This window comes from Choloepus didactylus, chromosome 17 (assembly GCF_015220235.1).
Source record: "Choloepus didactylus isolate mChoDid1 chromosome 17, mChoDid1.pri, whole genome shotgun sequence".
Classification (NCBI taxonomy): Eukaryota; Metazoa; Chordata; class Mammalia; order Pilosa; family Megalonychidae; genus Choloepus; species Choloepus didactylus.
Genome location: NC_051323.1, coordinates 36,268,173 through 36,288,827, shown reverse-complemented (window position 1 = coordinate 36,288,827; position 20,655 = coordinate 36,268,173). Strand labels below are relative to the sequence as shown.

General features: G+C 35.0%; 1 protein-coding gene across 3 annotated transcripts in view; it reads right to left on the bottom strand.

The window, feature by feature from the left end:
* Nucleotides 1-20,655, bottom strand: part of PNPT1 (polyribonucleotide nucleotidyltransferase 1) — a 53,500-nt gene that overhangs the window by 1,402 nt on the left and 31,443 nt on the right. For all 3 annotated transcript variants that reach the window (XM_037807012.1, XM_037807013.1, XM_037807014.1), the window contains exons 15-27: nucleotides 19,556-19,592; nucleotides 17,613-17,679; nucleotides 17,438-17,527; nucleotides 16,402-16,455; nucleotides 8,452-8,558; nucleotides 7,942-8,013; nucleotides 7,792-7,855; nucleotides 7,305-7,388; nucleotides 6,878-6,961; nucleotides 5,814-5,920; nucleotides 5,670-5,725; nucleotides 3,005-3,083; nucleotides 1,430-1,477 (exon numbers count right to left, since the gene is read on the bottom strand). In XM_037807012.1, coding sequence (XP_037662940.1) covers nucleotides 1,430-1,477; nucleotides 3,005-3,083; nucleotides 5,670-5,725; nucleotides 5,814-5,920; nucleotides 6,878-6,961; nucleotides 7,305-7,388; nucleotides 7,792-7,855; nucleotides 7,942-8,013; nucleotides 8,452-8,558; nucleotides 16,402-16,455; nucleotides 17,438-17,527; nucleotides 17,613-17,679; nucleotides 19,556-19,592 — 949 coding nt within the window. The remainder of the gene's footprint in view (nucleotides 1-1,429; nucleotides 1,478-3,004; nucleotides 3,084-5,669; nucleotides 5,726-5,813; nucleotides 5,921-6,877; nucleotides 6,962-7,304; nucleotides 7,389-7,791; nucleotides 7,856-7,941; nucleotides 8,014-8,451; nucleotides 8,559-16,401; nucleotides 16,456-17,437; nucleotides 17,528-17,612; nucleotides 17,680-19,555; nucleotides 19,593-20,655) is intronic.

Below are 20,655 nucleotides of genomic sequence, written 5' to 3'. Positions count from 1 at the left end.
ACTACCACCTCAAAGGACCACCAAACTGGAGTTTCTTTCTTTTCTTTGGAAAATGAAAGCCAGGGTAAAGTGAAGCAATTTTTAAGTCCTCTGTGATGTTAAAAAGCAACCTTATACAGAGATATTATGGCTAGTTTCCATCCTTCCCTGGAGGCTACTCAAACAATGGGACTACAGATTGGGAATAAATTTGAGAATTTAGTAACTCAGGTCATGGGTGTTACATATAAATAAATAAAATGTGGTGTGTCTAAAACAAAACAAACAAAACTAGACTGGCAATGACTTCTTTCATCTACTCATAAAGGACTACAAAAAGGGTCAATTTTGTTATCAAAATTCTAGACCTGAACAACATGGCTTTTATCAAGCTCAAGTAGTGAAGAAGCAAAGTGTAAACTTCTCAAATATGACATTCAACACCTTCAACAAAGTTATATAATCAGGGTTCCCGTATCCTGTCTCCAGCTGGCTGCTTTTGCATAACCATCACAGGCCTACTCATGCATTTTTAAAAGCATTAAATGTGACTATTGTTCTAAATAAACTGTAAGCAACTTGAGAGAAAGAATTATGTCTGAGTTTGTTAAAGCAATCCTAAGGTTAAAAAAGAAGCATTACATATGAATAATACATATTGTGCCAGTTTGAATGTATTGTTCCCCCAAACGCCATTATTTTTGATGTAATCTTGTGTGGGCAGACGTTATCAGTGTTGATTAGATTGTAATTCTTTGAGTGTTTCTTTGGAATGCACCCCACCCAGCTGTGGGTTATGACTCTGATTGGATAATTTCCATGGAGGTGTTGCTCCGCCCATTCAGGGTGGGTCTAAGTTGATCAGTGGAGCCATATAAATGAGCTGACATAACAGAAGGAACTCAGGGCAGCTGTGAGTGATGTTTTGAAGAGGAGCTACAGCCAAGAGGGACACTTTGAACAAAGCACAAAGCACAGAGACAGTTTGAAGATGGCTGTTGAAAGCAGACTCTTGCTCCGGAGAAGCTGAGAGAGGACAAATATCCCAAGTGCAACTAAGAGTGACATTTTTGAGGAACTGCAGCCTAGAGAGGAATGTCCTGGGAGAAAGCCATTTTAAAACCAGAACTTTGGAGCAGACGCCAGCCACATGCCTTCCCAGCTAACAGAGGTTTTCCGGACACCATTGGCCATTCTCCAGTGAAGGTACCCAATTGCTGATGTGTTACCCGGACACTTTATGGCCTTAAGACTTTGATTGTGTGACCAAATAACCCCCCTTTTATAAAAGCCAATCCATCTCTGGTGTTTTGCATTCTGGCAGCATTAGCAAACTAGAACACAAATCATAGATGTTGAGTCTATTCTTTCAGTTTAGTTTTTGAAAACAATAATTAATGCTTCAAGTGTCATTTACAACTTTTAACACTAAAAAGTTGAAAACAGGTACCTGAATTTCTTGGCCAACTTCTAACCCTAGGGCAGTGGGATGTCTAATCTGAAATAGAATACATTAATCCATTAGTTGTTAAGCATAATGATCAAATATTAACGGTGGCAAACATTTTTTCCCAATTAGGAAACAGCTATTTTGTTATTTTTGATGATAAAGATGTAAAATAAGTAAAATAATACAGAAGTATTCAGAAGACAGTAAAAATCACTCTAAACCCTCCTACTTACGTTTAATTACTGCTAACACTAAGTTGAGTATGACTTCAAACATCTGTTTTTTTGTGCCTGTGTACTTGATTTATAAAAAGGACCTTATTGTGCTTGTTACTTTTTAATTTGCTGATAGTTCACTCAATATTATTTTGTAAACATCTTTTCATATCAATAAATTAAGTATTTAGTTAAGCATTTAAATGGAATAATTTAACTAATCCCCCACAGACGGTCATTTAATTTGTTTTAAATTCCAGTGTTACAAATGCTAATAGTTAATGAATCTAGGTGAAAGGTATATGGTTGTTCAGTTTATTATTCCTTCAACTTTTCTGTAGTTTTAAAAGTTTTCAAAATAAAATACTGAGAAGTGAACTGCAAAATTGCAATGGTCATATGTGTACATGTATTCATCTAGTCTAATTATCCTCTCAGAACAAAGTCCTACATGTTCTAGGACCAAGGTACTCATACACATTTATCAAATACCCTCCAAAAAAGTGTGTCCCAATGTACACTCTTGTAAATAGAATATGAGAATGTCCAATTTTTTCTATACACTTTCACCTATACTGGGAATTTTCAACTATCTGAATGTTGGAAATCTTGACTTTTTGCATTTAAAAATTTTATTGTTGATATTGAATATATTGGTTGTTTTTTTTAACAGACGATTTGCCTGTTCATGTTCTTCACTCACTTTTCTATTGATACTCATTTTTCTTACATAGTCCTTTGTATATTAATGTTGTCAGATGTCATAAGCATTTTTTCCCCTAGTTTGTTGTCTTTCAACTTTGCTTTTGATTTTTACTGTAAAAAAAATTTTTTTTTTTTTTTTTTAATATGAAGTCAAACTTCATCCACTTGTTTTAAGTTTCTGGCTTTGACAGCATGCTGGGCAGGATTTTCCCAATTCCAAGATTACTAAAATATACATATTTTCTCGTAGTGCCCCTTCCTCCCGCACATCACCCACCCCCGGATTTTTTTTTTACACTTGCAGATGGGATTTTGGTGTAAAAATAAGTAAAGCTCTTACTTTATGATAACCAACTGTACCAATATGTTTTATTGAATAATCTTTGTTTCTTCACTGACTTAAAATGCAACTCTTAGCATGTATTATGTTCCCATGGATATAACTAGGTTTATTTTTGAACTTTTTTATTCTGTTTCATGGACAGTCTTTTCTGGGCTGGTAATATAGTATTCTGTTCTCTAGAGTTTTAAAATACATTTTAATATATGGCAAGACAGATATTCCTATTACTCTTCCTACTGTCAGTTTTCTTGAATAGACATATGCTATTATAAAATAATATCATGAAAATAATCAAGTGTCTTTTTTCTTTACCTTTCGTTGATCAAGTTGTGTGTTATGAAGTAGCACTGCAGTCATATTCGGATATAGTTTTACCATTACTCCAGAGTCTCTAAAAAAGGGAAATAATAAACCTGATTAAAACAATAAGTATCTATATCTACTGACAAACTGTGATTATGTTTTCATAAGAGAAAAAAGTAAAAAGATAAAAACAAACAAAAAAATACTATAGTATATATTTTTAACTATAAAAACTAACATGACCTAAAACAGATACTTATTTTTCAACTGAAAATACACCCTCTATTTAAATGCTTGTTTATCTAAGGATAAAGAAAGGATAGAGGAATAGGAAGCAAGTGCAATGAAAAGCTTTCAGAATAGTCTTCCTTTGTATTTGTCTTCATAACATTTTTCCAAAAAATTTTAAAATGACACTGAATTATTTTAAAATGGTCTGGAATTATCATCAAGCTATTAAATAGTGATTTAAGGAAGGGGGTTAGATAACATGGAATACTTATTTCATTAAAAAATTTCTATTTTTTCTCTTTCGGCTATTAAAATAAGCCATCTCATTTCCTTATTTTTCACCTGCAATATTAAACAAATTAACCCATTGCTTTTAATCATTCATTTGAAAAAGCTTTGAACATTGATACATTCCAAAAATTTTTTTTAATAAAAGGGGGATTTTCTGATCCCCCAAATCCAATGTTTTTAGCCATAACAAATGCTTTAAGGTTAAACCTAGTATTTAAAAAATTTTACCAATAAGAATCAAGTAGTTCTAACTTTGAAACAAACCTACATGAAACTACCAAGAAAAAAAAAAAAGGAAAAATTGCCAAGTCTGTTTTAAGCCTGTTTACTGTTTATTGGGAAAATTAAAATAGTGGGAAATTTGATTAAAGTAAACAATTCAGCTAGAAGGTTATATTATAATTATAACACAGAACCATTGCTGAAAATCTACAAGCTGGTATAGAAAATAAAATATTTTATTCCTTAAAAAAATGGTGACTGCAATGAAAGAAAAAATAGATAAAGGGGAATTCCTCAAAATTAAATGCTGGAGGATGACTTACTTTGGATGTTTTATAGCCTTAAGACTGTAACTTTGTAACCAAATAAATCCCCTTTATAAAAGCCAACCCATTTCTGGTGTTTTACGAAAAGGCAGCATTAGCAAACTGGAACACTAGCTATTAGGGAGATGCAAATTAAGAAAACAACGAGATATCATCTCACACCAATTAGAATGGCTACCATTAAACAAACAGGAAACTACAAATGCTGGAGGGGATGTGGAGAAATTGGAACTCTTATTCATTGATGGTGGGACTGTGTAATGGTACAGCCACTCTGGAGGATAGTCTGGTTATTCAGAAAACTAGATATCAAGTTACCCGATGATCCAGCAATTTCACTTCTCGGTATATACTCAGAAGATCTGAAAGCAGTGACATGAACAGATATCTGCACACTGGTGTTCACAGTGGCATTATTCACAATTGCCAAGAGGTGGAAACAATCCAACAGACGAGTGGATAAACAAAATGTGGTACATACACACGATGGAATACTATGCATTAGTAAGAAGGAACAATATCATGAAACATGACAACATGGATGAACCTTGAAGACATAATGCTGAGTGAAATAAGCCAGGCACAAAAAGAGAGACTGTATGTTACCACTAATGTGAACTCTCTGAAAAATGTAAAATAGATGTTTTATATTGTAGAATGTGGGGGACCTAGAGATAGATAGCAACTAGTGAAGGGTGAATGATACTCTAATAAAAACAGATAAGATATTGAGAGTAATCTTAATGATATGGGAATGCTCAGCAATGACTTTGGTTTGTTAATTTTCTTGGGGTATGGTAGGAACATGTTGGAACATGTTAGGTTATCTGTTTTTCTTATTCCTTTGTTTTGTTTGAATTGTTTTTTCTTTTAATTTTTTGATAAAGTATAAAAAACAAAAAAAATGTTGCTAATTATAAAACTTGAGTTTCAAGTGAAAATTGAAAACTTAGAAAACTTGAGTCACAAAAATGTCACAGCTTATACATATTTAAAGACTTCAGATATAATTGTTAGTGATATTTTAAACTGTGATTTATTTGGTATTGTATAATGAAATATACCACAGTTGAATGATCAACATCACTCTGTGAAGCAATATTTTCCAGATGACAAAAATGTGAAGTTTCAAAATCATACAAGGGGAAAAAATTCAAAGTGCTGAAGAGATCAATGGATTTAACTATTCATATTTAGTTAGTAAACTAAATATGAATAGTTTACTAACTTGGTTTCAGATTGTAAATCATAACTATGGTTAGGAAAACACCGGTTGAGTTTTGATGTAGAAAATTAGTATAAAAGAAGAATACTAACGATGATGGGAAAATATGAGGTCATTCTTTGTTTTTGTTATTCAACTCAAACAACACACTGTAACAGAATGAATGAGGAAGTAAAGATATGAACTGTCAGCTGTCTCCTAATAAGCCAGGATTAAAGAGATTTTAACAAGTGCAAAAAAGAAATTATGACTATACTATAACTGGCATATAATATAAATATCTTATGATTTCAAAGTAAATAAGGCAAACACGTGAAGCAAATCTGGGCTCGTATAAAAGATTTATAAACCAACAGAGTATATTATTATTCTAAATTACCTGATTTCAGTTATTGTAGCGGTATACACTGCTCCAAATTCTAATTGCTGCTCCTGCTATAAGTGCAAAATAAGCCATAAGATTCACAAAGAAAAGAACAACAAAAAGTAGGAAAAAAGTACCTATTGTAAGATCCATACTTACATCATCTTTGCAGATTTCAGTAATGAAGTCTCTTGCTTCATGCATAGCACTGGGTGTTGGTGCAAATATAGAAAATGTTTCTTCATCTACCTGACTAATAGTTACTCCTTTTAAAAAGATAAATTCAATAAATTAAAGTTAACTTAGTCATTGCTGAAGAAACTAGTCTGAAAAGTAGAGATGAGAACAGGAGAGGGACCTGAAAGCAGTTGGGCAAGGTTGAGGTATGTTTAATCACTGCTTTAGGCAACAGGGAAAGAAGGGATTCATTCACCAACACACACTACACACCTGCTATGTATATAGCATTGTATTAGGCCCTAGGGATACAGTAGTGAACCAGTGTCCCTGTTTTTTAGGGTCCCACAATGTGGTGGTGAAAAAGCATATCAGTTTGAATTTTGGAAAGTCTGGTTTTTGCTCTGTTAATTATGAGTAGAAACTATTCTAGATCCCTTTTATCACCTTGGTTGTTTTTTTTCCCCTCCCTCTTACTCTTTAGAGTAGTGAACAGGCAGGTGAGGAATGAAATCATGTCAGTTTCCTCTCTCCATTCTCAATCTTAAGAACTGACTAAGGCAACTCTGCTTCTCACCCTCCTTCAATAACCTCAAAGTTGGCAAGTACAAGGTAACTCAAAGATAGCACCCAGAAAAAATAAACTTAAAGCATACTATTTCTATACACTCTTCAATAAAGATTCTAAATAAAACTGAAAGCAGTAGAAATAATATTAAAACATAGATAATTAAAACATAACTTCTCTAAAGTAAACTAAAAATTATTCTAGATGTTCAATTTTAAAATATTGCAAAAAAAAACCTGATGAATTCTTGGTTACCCTTCTTGAATATGGTTAAGGATCATTGTTTGCTGATGTAATAAGAGGCATACAGAAAATTTAAGGATATGTTGTAACCTTTTCTCCTGGGCTTCCATTTCTTAAACATATATCTTTGGAACAGCACAGTAGAAGTGAAATGGCAAACTTACATGGTCCAACATAAAACAAACAAACAAACAAAAAAACAAACCAAAAACCCCAAACTTCATACAACCCTTACCTGTTTCAGCCTGAAGTTTTTTTAAATGATATCCACCTGGTCCAACAAATTTTGATCGTTTTGATAACGGAACCTGAACAGTTTCTGAAATGTAATACAGACAAAAATGTAGGTAATTTAAAATATATATATATAAAACCTAAAACGTACTGGTCACTCAGGATTCGTTTTTGTTTGTTTGTTTTTTAGCCTAGACATATGTAAAAGTATTTCACTATGAAAACATAAAAAGTTTGTTACTGAACTAAAATTACTGAAAGTTCTAATTTCCAAAAATATTCCCCAAATTTAAAGTACTTTAACTATAAAAAATATTTAAGGTATTTTCATTTTGTGTATGTGGTAAAAAAAATTTGAAAATAGTAATAGACTTTCACATATTAATTTTTGTTTTATTATGCAATCAGTAATAATTTTAATGTATTACCTACAACAGGTCCATTTTCTTTTCTAGATGCTCGAGGTTTTGAAATAGTTTTGTTCATAATCTGTAGTATCTCCTTCTTTGCCACTAGAGTAGAAAAACCACAATAAAAATTATCACTAAATAAAACAAATGTGATTTGGTATAACTCCAATTTTAGTTTTTATGGAGTGAAGTCTGAATACTTCATCTTGGAATCAAAGGTCTCCATACCCCAATTATCTTGACAACTCTATTCAATATTGCCTTCTCCATAAATTTTAACTTCAAGACTTGCTTACTAGTCTGTAAAAATCGAATTTTCATTGGTTTCTCTCTGGTGATTAGTCACATGCCCAGTAACCTTAATACTTCTTGATTTAAGTCACATGAAATTTCATTTTTAAAGCAATATTTTATAATAATCCTATTTTTATACTAACCCTAATAAGAATTAGAGTTCCCATAACAAACTACACAATTATGAAAGGAGAATCAGACACAGGCTTACCTGAGGCTTGTTGAATGGCCTCCATTACAATTTTTATTGGTATTCCAGGTAATTTAATATCAGCCTAATATGGAAGAGCCAAAGTTATATATATGTTGATTTATGACACTATTACAAAAACAAAAAAAAAAAAATGGGTTTTAAAAGTACCTGTAATGAGGTTATTCCCTTAACAGTGCCAGCCATTTTGAAATCCATGTCGCCATTGTAATCTTCAATTCCCTTCAAGAATTTAAGAAATTATGATATAGTTTTAAATAAGCACAAAATCTATTCCTAGTCACTGTAGAAGAATTTCAAAAAATAACTTTAGACATGAATCATGTCCTCCAAGACCACAGGCAAAGAAATATTTTCTATATTAACTATTGTTTCCAATTTGTGATATTGTAAACTACAAATATTTTCACCAGAAGCATTATAGATCATGTCTCCCCCAAATTAATTTAGGATCATCCTAAAGTGAGCTATTATGGATAATTAACACTGTTAATACTTCTTTTTAACTCACAACTTATAAAAACCAAGGTGAACACACAGAGGAGGAAAGTAAGAACAAGTACCTCTGTTCCCTGAGTACTAGTATTCTTCTAAGTATATGATGCTTGTTATGTATGTATAATCTCACCACTAAATATTTGAAAATGTGAATATACTTGCCAGAATATCTGTCAGCAAACGATAATCTTCTATCTCACCCTTCTCAGGATTGTTCTTGGTGATCAGTCCTATTGCTACACCTGCAACTGCAGATGAAATTGGAACCCCTATAATCGAGAGAAAGAACTTGTGTGCAATGTGTACATCAGCTTTAACACATGTATTTATCATTCAACTGTCATTTATTTTATTTTTTGGGTTCTTTTTATTATTTTATTTTTATTATTTTTTTTTAATTAATGCAATTTTACTAAGATATATTTGCATTGTTGTTTATTTTAATGTAAGAAGGTGGTGTTCTTTAAATTGACAATCATCAAAGCTGAGTTGGAAAGTTCTTAAAGGTCATCTGACTTATTTCTTCTAGAACATATAAAACCCCTTAAAATAAAATAAGTCTAACACATAATTACTTTACTCAGCAAAGACCTCTCTAATAATTGTAAACTCAATAACTTTTTTTAAAAATTCATTTTATTGAGATATATTCACATACCATGCAGTCATACAAAACAAATCGTACATTCGATTGTTCACAGTACCATTACATAGTTGTGCATTCATCACCAAAATCAATCCCTGACACCTTCATTACCACACACACAAAAATAACAATAATAATAATTAAAGTGAAAAAGAGCAATTAAAGTAAAAAAGAACACTGGGTGCCCTTGTTTGTTTCCTTCCCCCATTTTTCTGCTCATCCATCCATAAACTAGACAAAGCTTGAGTGTGATCCATATGGCTTTCCCAATCACATTGTCACCCCTCAGAAGCTACATTTTTATACAATTGTCTTCAAGGTTCATGGGTTCTGGGTTGTAGTTTGATAGTTTCAGATATCTACCGCCAGCTACCCCAATTCATTAGAACCTAAAAAGGGTTGTCTATATTGTGCGTAGGATTGCCCACCAGAGTGACCTCTAGGCTCCTTTTGGAATCTCTCTGCCACTGAAGCTTATTTCATTTCCTTTCACTTCCCCCTTCTGGTCAAGATGTTCTCCATCCCACGATGCTGGGTCTACATTCCTCCCCGGGAGTCATATTCCATGTTTCCAGGGAGATTCACTCCCCTGGGTGTGTGATCCCACGTAGGGGGGAGGGCAGTGATTTCACCTGCCAAGTTGGCTTAGCTAGAGAGAGAGGGCCACATCTGAGCAACAAAGAGGCATTCAGGAGGAGTCTCTTAGGCACAATTATAGGGAGGCCTAGCCTCTCCTTTGCAGCAACAAATCAGCCATCTTATCCTTTGGTTTATGTTTGTCAGATATATTTTTCCCCTCTCTATCTTAATGTCCTTTAATGAACCAATATTGAATCTCTTTAGTACTGAACCTTTCTCCATGTGTCTCTCTCCTTTCTTTGTTCTCTGTCTGTAGGGCTCCCTTTAGTATCTGAAGTAGGGTAGGTCTTTTATTGGCAAACTCTCTCTGCATTTGTCTGTGAAAAATTTAAGCTCTCCCTCAAATCTGAAGGAGAGCTTTGCTGGATAAAGAATTCTTGGTTGGACGTTTTTCTCGCTCAGAATTTTAAATGTCATGCCACTGCCTTCTCGCCTCCATGGTGGTTGCTGAGTAGTCACTACTTAGTCTGATGCTGTTTCCTTTGTATGTGGTGAATTGCTTTTCTCTTGCTGCTTTCAGAACTTGCTCCTTCTCTTCTGAATTTGAGAGTGTGATCAGAATATGTCTCGGAGTGGGTTTATTTGGATTTATTCTATTTGGAGTTCACTGGGCATTTATGCTTTGTGTATTTATGGTGTTAAGAAGATTTGGGAAATTTTCCCCAACAATTTCTTTGAATACTCTTCCTAGACCTTTACCCTTCTCTTTCCCTTCTGGAACACCAATGAGTCTTACATTTGGACATTTTATATTATCTATCATATCCCTGAGGTCCATTTCGATTTTTTCCCCATTCTTTCTTTTGTTCTTTCATTTTCCGTTCTGTCATCTTCCAGGTCACTGATTCATTGTTCAACTTCCTCTAGTCTTGTACTATGAGTATCAAGAATCTTTTTAATTTGGTCAACATTTTGTTTAATTTCCATAAGATCATCTGTTTTTTTATTTACTCTTGCAATTTCTTCTTTATGCTCTTCTAGGGTCTTCTTCATGTCCTTTATATCCTGTGTCATGCTCTTGTTCACGTCCTTTATATACTGTGCCATGGTCTCGTTGTTTGTCTTTAGTTCTTTGATGATATGCTCCAAGTACTGTGTCTCCTCTGATCTTCTGATTTGGGTGCTTGGGCTTGGGTTGTCCATATCATCTGTTTTTTTTCATATGTTTTAAAATTTTCTGTTGTTTTTGGCCTCTTGGCATTTGCTTATTTTACTAGGATTCTTTTAGGACCCACAAGTCCTTGGTATTGGCGTATGGCCCCTGAGACTTGCGAGTGGGTCCCTATTCCAGGGCATGCACCCCCAGGTCCTCTGTTGAGGGATGACTGTGCTATGTCACAGGTGAGCGCCGTCCCCCCAGGGCAGTTCTGGGCTGCAGGGCTGTGTAGGGAGGCTCCCAGTCTGCTCAAAGGATGGCTGAATGGGGCATGTTAATTCACACTGCTCCACCTTCCCAACTCTGGGACAACCAGCTGAAGATGCAGGGAAGGCTAATGTCCACGCTTGATTTTGTGGTGTGTGCTTGTGTTATTGGAAGCACTTCCCATCACACTGGGTTGGCTGGGGCAGTTCTGGGCTGTGAGGCCAGCGATGGGCAGGAGTGTTCCCTGTCCACCGGGAAGATGGGTGTGAGAGGATGCCCCCCTTTTCTTGGGAAGTTGTGGTGTTTAGTGAATTTTCTCAGCCACTGGACTTATTGCTTTGTGTCTCAGAACTCTCCTAGTTCTGCTCTTGTCTTGACTTGCCCAAATTGCAAGTCGTTGAGGCTTTCTGTATTGGGCTTCTTAGAGTAATTGTTTTAGAAAATGAGAAAAAGATTTAAAAAAAAAAGGGGGGGAAGGCCCTCCTTGCAGATCTAATAGGTTATTGAAATGCTAAGAGACAAGGCAATTAAACTATTAAGGAACAGTCCAGGGGGCAGAGAAACCGGTTTTCCTTCTGGATTTGCATATGAGCCCGACTCTGCCTGAGCTCTGCCCTTCCCCGTTCTATGTTCACCAGAACTCCGAAAAGCCTCCACTTTTATTTTTGGGTTTTTCTTGCTGTTTTTGCTATCCCTATCTCCTCTCCACTGGGCTGGCTGCTCCTGGATTCTCCAGTGTCTGGTCTCAGTCTACCTATGCTTGGAGTATGGATCAGTAGAATGAGTTTCCAATAAGGGCCGCAACTGCAGTTCTCCCTCCTTGTTCCCAGTGCTGACAGCCCCTCCTCCCAGGGGACTGAGCCTGGCAGGGAGGGGCGTGGGTCCCCTGGCCACGAAAACTTACAGATTTCGCTGATCTCAGCAGTTCCATGTGTTCATGAGTGCTGTATGAAGTATGCCCAAAGTCAAATTGCTCTGCAGTGTCTGGTCCACGCAGTTTCTGGCTTTCTACCTACTGCCCTGGAGAAGCAACTAAAACGTACACCTCACCACTCTGCCATCTTGCCCCACCTCAGCCAACTCAATAACTTTTAAAGTAATCTGTTTCTTTGCCTTTTGGCTGTTGGTGCCTCCTCCTATTTTTTTTTTAAAGTTGCCATGTACTTTGTAAATTCTTCCAGCTAGAATCCTGTCTTCCTCCACATGGGCAGCCACCATTAGGTTTATTGTGTGTTTCCAGAAAATTTCTATGCACAAGAATAAATATAAATGCAATCTTCTAATTTCTTTACACCTGGGAACATACTCCATGCATTCCACTATTCTGCATCTAGCCTTTTTTCACTTAACAACAGATAGTGACAGATATTATCACACAAAACTGCCTTATTCTTTCCAGTAGGTGTGTAGTACTCCCTATATGTTTATATGTCACACATAGAAGTAGAATTGCTTCAGTCAAAGACTGTAAATTTACATTTGTTATACTGTCAAACTGCCTTCCAAAGAAAGTAGCATTCTATGGTTTTACCAGAAATATATGATGGTGCCTACTATTCCACTTCTTTGTCAATTCTTGTCAAACCTTTTAATTTTTGCCAATCTATGAGGTAAAAGTGGTAGCTTATTATTTTTAATTTGACTTGTTTTTATGAGTGAGGTTGAACACTGTTTTCAGTTTTATAAAACTTTTATATTTCCTTTTCTGTGAACTGCCTGGTTGTTAGTCTTTTCCTTATTGATTTCAATATGGACAGATCTTTATTTCTTAGTTTGTTGAGTTTGTTTATGGTGATTTTTTTCTGTACAGAATTTAAGAAGTTTTATGCAGTTACGATTCCTCAATTTTGCTTAGAAAGGCTTTCCCTTTTCCAGATTTTAATCACACATTTCATTAAAAAAAAAAAAAGTTGTTTTGCTCACTTGGAACTTAATTTTGTGTAAAAGAGTATAGGAGGGATCTCATTTCATACTCTCTGTCAAAGCAATCTTTGCCTACACCCAAGGTATTAACGACCGTCTATAAGGTTGATGCCTTCTAGGCTGGCTCTCTTTGTCAAGCCCTAAATCTTTGTCTGATTTGTCTATTGGACATCTCCTGCTAGACGTCCCCACACATCTTAAATATATATATTCAAAATCAAATCACCCCCAACAAATGCTTTTTCTCCTACATGCTCTATATTGGTTGAAAGCAACTAAAATACTCAAGTCAGATTCAACACTTCTTTTCTCATATTTTACATCTCATCAAGTTATAAAGATCTATTTAGTTTATCCTCTAAAGTTTTTAGAATGCTAGCCTTTCCCACAAACATTTAAATACTCATTGCCACTTCTTTAGTTCTTGTCTATATCATTTCTTGCTTGGGCAAAATCTTTCTGTCTAGTTTCTCAGATTTTAGTCTCTCTCCCAACCCCTCTTGTCCCCTACGTCATTCCCAGGACTACTGTATAAACCGTAGGAAAAAAACTACCCCTTGCTCTCCCACCCCCCAACTGCAGATCCAGTTCATGCCACTCCTCTATATAAAATCCTTCACATTTCCCATTATCTGCTTACAGGAAATTTTTACAGATGTTTTGTGGGAGTTTGGGAAATATCATATATCCTATTCCTAGAGATTCAGTACACATATTAGCATACTTAAGGCTATTTAGCCCATAGTTAATACAACTGTTTAACCCTGCTTGAACTTGCTTTAGAACAGAATAATTTTTTTTTGTCATGGCATATAATTCTCAACGTCTTGTGGAACACTATTTCATGGAATACTAAGTGAGGACATGCTTGCTTTAAGTCCAACACTTTAACATGACAATGATCTTCAAAATCTGATCCCAGTTTTCAACACTTCTTTCAAATACATTCCAGAAACACACCACAATATTTATAACCTCATGACTTTGCACATACTGCTCCTTTCATCTCAATACTTGCCTTGCCCTTACTCTAGACCTTTAAAACCAGGAGAAATTAGCTGTCTCTGGGAAGCTGATTACCCCCAACATAGTTTCATCATTCCCCCGTTTGCCTTGTACATATTCTCTGATCTGTAACTGTCTTTTTATATTTTCTCACCCCTAAGCTTTCAAAAAACGATTGCCATTTGTATCCCTGGAACACAGTCAAGTGCCTGACTTAGAGCAAGGCAAGCATTCATGTGTTTGAATTGAATTGCACACCTTTGGTTGGTCTTTCCCATAGAACCTGATATTCATTCTAGTTAAATTTATATTAAGTTTATATTTTTAATATTTGGATTTATATTTTTATAAATATATACTTTAGTTTAACATATAAGTTACCCACTCCTATTTATCAGTACCCTTTTTATCAGCAGGCCAGTGTTCTCAGTTGACTCAATAATGAAAACATTGAAAGGGACAAGGCTGAGAATGAAGCATTGAAGTATTTGACTTGAGAACCCTCTCCTGCTTGCTGATTACATTAATCAGTCGCCTATGCTCATCCTTCAGCCAGTTATGAACAGAGCACCTCCCATCTAGTTTAAATTTTTGCACTGTTTACACAAAGATATCATTATGAACTACTAAGATGAACTCGAGATATTCTGCATCAATAGCAACTCCACTACTACTGCTCCAGATATAGTAATTTTTTCAAAAACGCAAAATGACTTTACTATGGCATGACTTATTTTCAGTAAGTGCCTTCTGGTCTATTCTCCAGTCCCCCCCAACCTTCATTTCTAAAGTACTTAATAAACTTTTATTTTTATAAGTTGTTTCTTAAGTTCTGCCTAGAGTCACTCTCAAGTTCACTGGGTTACAATTTACAGAATATACTTTTTCTTATTCTCTCAAAACTAAGAACTTTTTCTGTTCCTGGTATACTAGTCTCCACGATTTCTCAAACTGTCAAAATGATTCAATATTGTCATCCTGAAACTCTCATCACTACCTAGGATATATTTTGTCTGGACCAGAAGATCTGAGTTCATTTAAAGCAGCCAATGACTCTTATGATCTCCCCTTTTATTTTATCTTTCAGTTCACCTTTTTCTGGATTTGTTCTGTCTCTTCCAATATGAGATTAAGTCTGACAGCTGCAAGCTATCAGTTATCAGAGGACAGGGATTTGTTTTGTTCAACACCATGTGCCAAGTGCTTGGATCAGTACTTGGCACACAGAGATGGCTGTGGTGGCTTGGAGCTGTGTACCCTAGAAACACATGTTCTTAATCCATTCCTGTGGGTGTGACCCCATTGTAAGAAGGACCTTTTAATGAGGTTACTTCAGTTAAAGTGTGGCCCAAACTGAATGAGGATGGGCCTTAATCCAATATAGGTGAAGTTCCAATAAGCAAAGGAAATTGGACACAGAAGGAAAACCGCGAAGAGCAGAAAGAAGCTGGAAGTCAATGGGACCCAGAAGAGAAGGAAGACACAGCCATGTGCACTGCCATTTGACAAAAAAGCCAAATTACCCCAAAGATTGCTGGTCAGCCAGAAGATACTGACCCCAGGAGGAAGAAAGCCTTCCAGCCTCTGAAAACATGAGCCAATAAATTCCTGTTGTTAAGCCAACCCAATATTTGGAATTTGTCTTACCTGCCAGGAAATGAAAACAGTGGCACACAGTAAAAATTTGTTGAATGAATGACTGAAGATGAAAAATAGGAGAAGTATTTTATCAGCTTCCTTACATATCAGAATTTGCTTTCTTTCCAATGAGTACAACTAGAAAAATGCCTGAAATTCCTTTTAGCATGTTTTGCTTTGATATGCTCTGAGTTTCCTTCTTTCTAGATATTATTACATATTGACACCATCTTTTCATTTCATCCTTGGTTATGTCCTTTTTTCCACCTTTTATGCCTGTACTTTTAATTTGTGAACTCAGAGAGAATTCCCTGTGTGGCCTCTTCAGTATCATTAGGTTCCTTTCTCCTTTATTCTCAAATAGCATCATTAGTGACTCTTTGGCAGAAATTGGTTTTGAGAGCCTTCTAACATGCTGACTCTTTCTTTTGGGTGTTTCAGACCCAGGGATTACACCGAGCCACTTGCCTTCCTAAAATTCCGCATACACATCCATGACAGGCATTGTTCTTGTCATGGCTTGCATAAATTGACTAGAGGAAGATTACATGGTTACTTTCTTTAGGGTTTCTAATACTTCTGCTTAATCAAAACTTCTTTTGGTAACTTAAGTCTAGTGCTCTTTACCTTTGGAAAGTGAGGAAGCTCACTGGTTCACCAGTGCAAGAAAGCAGTTTTCACAGTGTACTGCTTTTGGCCCAAAATTAGAATTCTAATGCATTCTTATTCTGGATGGCTGAAGCTCCGCTTTGTAACAATCTTGTCTCTGGTTTAGTTTGGTAATCTGTAATCTGACATCTCCAAGCCTTACTAAAAATACAATTTTAAAGAAATCTTGTATTTTACACTAATCAAGTGTAAAGAAAGTGTTAGTTGTTTTGAGACATAATACTTTTACCTGCATCCATTAATGCTAAACTTCCACCACATGCAGACGCCATAGAAGATGAGCCTACGGAAAGAAAGGAAAACAGTAGTTTTATAAGATACTGATTTTTTTAAAATACAGAAAATTATTACTATTGGCTATTTCTATGTATTCAATAATAATATAAACATTCAAAATTCTTTTCCTCTTTTTTTAAAAGCACTTAAGTTTTTCTAACCCATGAACTACAGAGCTGCACAGTCCAATACAGTAGCCATTAGCCACATTTGGCTACTTAAATTTAAATTAATTAAACTTAAAAATTCAGTTTCTCAATTGCACCAGTCACCCCGGCTACTATAACATTTCCATCATCATAGAAAGTTCTACTGGACGGCACTGGTATAGAGATTCTAAGAAACCTTTCAGAAAGACTAGAATACCTCTTTTGCTACCTTTATCAGAAGGTAGGTGAATTATAAGGCACTGGCTCTCTCACTGGGCCATAAGCACATTAGCCTAGTTATGCTCAGTTGAGAATATAGACATTTTTAAATTCTAAGCTTACTTTGGTGTTTATTCTTCAAAATCCAACAATCTGATTTATTTATGTCTCTTAGACCTTTGAGAACTCTATGCTCTTGCTGCCTTTAATGACTGTACCTTGTCTTGACCCATGCACTGATTTCTTTTAACTTAAATTTGACCTTTTAACCCAGTCTCCCTCTGTGATGTCTATTTATTACTCACCTGTCATATGTGACAGGTGTCCCCTGCTTAATGGATCACCCTAATTTGGCCCTTCCTTTTTGCAAGCTGGCCTTGCTTTGTGGCTTATTTTAAAAAACAAATAACCAAAATAGTATTTATTGTAAGAGATACATGAAGAGAAATACTTGTTTCATATTGGTTTCAAAACAACTCATTAGCTAAGGACACAGATTAAGGAAAGTACATATTGACATATTTTCTCCTGCAAAAGGCTTGCGTCCTATAGTAATAAACATAATGTAATATAAAATGTTAGAAATATAACATTTCCACTATGAAGAAAACATTTCAATACCATTTGATTCTAGGACTTCAGATGTGACTCTTATGGTGAAAGGAAAATCTCTGGGAATAACAGGATACAGAGCTTTCTCAGCGAGAGCACCTAAATTAGAAGAGAAAACAATTCGGAAAAAAATGTACATAAATTTCTGCAGGAACACCGTAGAAGCTTGCAGACTTGTACTCACCGTGCCCAAGTTCTCTTCTATTTACACCAGTTACTTTGCCAATTTCATTAGTTGCATAAGGAGGAAACTGAAAAAATAAAACAAACCAAACAGAAAAACCATACCTAAACAACTGATATGCGAAGATGTGCAAAATATATTAACCAAAGAATAAAACAAAGTTACAAAACAGTACAATCCTATTTTTGTTTAAAAAAAAAAAATTATATTTACACTCACATATATACAGCCAAAGTGTGGATATCTAAAATATACACCAAAGTGCTAAAAGTAGCTATTGCTAGTATCTATGCTAATCAGTGGGTGAAAAGCAGATGGTTATAAGAAATTATGCCGTAATTTTCCATAACGTTTATGGTATTAATTAACAAAATATATTTTTGTAATAACAAAAAATATATACATATTTTAAAAAATACAGACTGAGGAAAAATAATTATTTTCCATAAGGGTATATATATACTTTTAGTTTTTAATATGTAATTATTTTATATAGAAAAAATATATTTTAGGCAGAATTTGCTAACTTGTATTTGATCAATATGTTGTTTTAAAGGAATATGAATTGGTTGCTATCACTGAAAAATTGGGAGATTTCACATAAAAATCTCGAATTCCAGTTTTTTTTTTTAACAAAAAATAACAGCAAAAAAGAAGAACAGAACATGAATCTGATCAAAGCTTTGGCTCTAGCATCAATTTGCAGGAGGCAGAGAGGGCAGAGGAGCATGGTGAACTTCACCGTAAGTATGCAATCAACAACATCCAGGCCATGAAAACTCTACAGGTCAAATGGCTCTGGAGCTTCTACGATAGACTGTAAAGAAAAGAATGTGATGGAGGAGAAACCAATAGATTAAAGGAGACTTAAAGAGATATCAAATTAAAAAAAAATGGACAAGTCCACAATATAGTGTCTAGGGATACACATCAGAAATGCAAGGAGGAGGGTTTTTTGGGGTGGCTGGCAAAGTTCTATTTCCTGACAAGAATTTTCTTATAAAAACTCTTCCATACCTTTGTTTTATTGGTTTTCTATGTTTATTTTTATTTTACAATAAAAATTTTTTAAGAAATGGAATGATACAGCAATAATGGCCCATACTGAACCTCAGCTAGAGCTGACTTTTTAGACTGGCATGAGATTGCCAGCTCGTGACAAAGGATATGCTTTACTCAATTACAATTTCTCTTTGATTTCTGTACTATCTGGGTATACCCAGAACAGGATGTTTACAAGGGATCAAGACTTACGTGAATCTCTAGGTTTATGGATATTTTCTAGCATCCACTTTCCACATAAAATGTTCTTTATTGATTATAGCAGGTTCATCAAAATTGAGATGGCCAACAGAGTCACACAAAAGTGAAGTGACTTGCTACCGTGTTTACACTGGCCTCTCAGGGTGTTTGATTCAAATAATAAAATTAAAAGTACAATAGATCATATCTGGTTCTTTAGGATTAGTTGTGAATATTTAAGCTAATCATAACTCGATTATATATGACAGTTTTACATAACGTAACTTAATATTAAACATCTCAGTTCTTTAATTACTAAAAAACTCAGTAAAAATATTAACATACAAATGAGCTAAAGGAAGAAGCTGAATTTGTCAGTTGAGGTATTTGAAAAGCCCTATTTTTGTATGACACAAATGTGACAGGTATAATGTGTCTCCTATATTTTCTTTAACTTTTACATAAGACTGAGAACAAGAAGTTGTTGTTTGGAAAACTACTTCCTATTTCTCTAAATCCTTTCTGAATGCAATAAGAAACTCCACAAAAACCCACCTTAACAGATTTGTGATAAAATCAGTAGAGTAAAATGTTAATGGCAGGCTCTAGATAATGGGTATATGGGTGTTTACTGTAAAATTCTTTCAACTTTACTGTATCCTGGAAAGTTTTCATATAAAGTGTTGGAAAATTCACCTTACCTCGTAGTGCAGCATGAAATTTTTATCTTTTATGCCACTACAAACAAAAAGCATCATGTTAAAAACATCAGACAAATGCAAACAAATTTATTTCAATAAACAACTAAAAATATTCAAGGGAATTTTTTTTTAAACAATACGATGTTAGTAAGAGTTGGTACAAAATGGAAAACCAAAAGAATTATAAAGATGAATGCCAGAGATGTTATTTTCTCTGGGGCTTAGGAATGAATTCTACCCAGATTTAGGAAAACAATTTTCCTTCAAATACAAGCACTTAAATATCTAGACTTGAATACTTAGACAGTAGGCATATATATTTTAAGCATTAATAATTATTGAGAGAATCTAAATGTTATAATCACACTGGTCAGATCTCAGAGTTATGATCTTTCTACCAGTCAACATGTGAAATGCAGATTTGTGACTGAAATAATATAGTTGTCAGAAGATCTGACAGGTTGGAAAAGAGAACAGTTGGGAATGTGTTTAGAACAATGAAGAAAAGTATGAGAGGAAACATGATTTAGTTTCTGTAAGCAGAAAACTGATTTACCTATAACTGACCAACACATACAGGGCCTTAACAAACAGTGCCTCCTCTGGGTCGAATTACTAAAAGGCACTCCTCCGCAGAGGAATTAGAGAAAGTCCCTGACTTTCCCACTCCAGGGCAGAATTTGCGTAACAGTAAATTGCAGCCTTGGGAAAAGAAATAAAAAACAAGTCCTTTCTAAAGATTACAGGAATCATAGACTTTGGGGGCTAGAGGGGAGAACAGGGATCATGTAGTCCAGTACATGAAAAGGAAACCAAAGGCCAGCATGGCTGAGTGAAGTGTGCTACCTCACTTATATGATTAGAGACAAACCTAAGACTAGAACAAAGGTGCCCCGGGCAAGCCCAGTGCTCTTTCTTATTAAGCTGTGTTGCCTCCCTTAGAAGAGAAAGGAGCCAAAGTGAAGAAGGCAGGGCAATCAAGTTCTGGCCTAGATGGGAATATAAAATTCAGACTAAGTATAAATGCTCCCAAAAAGGATTAGGATTAGGATGAGCATACTAGCCTTATACACATAGCTGCATTGTTGATTTTATTAAAA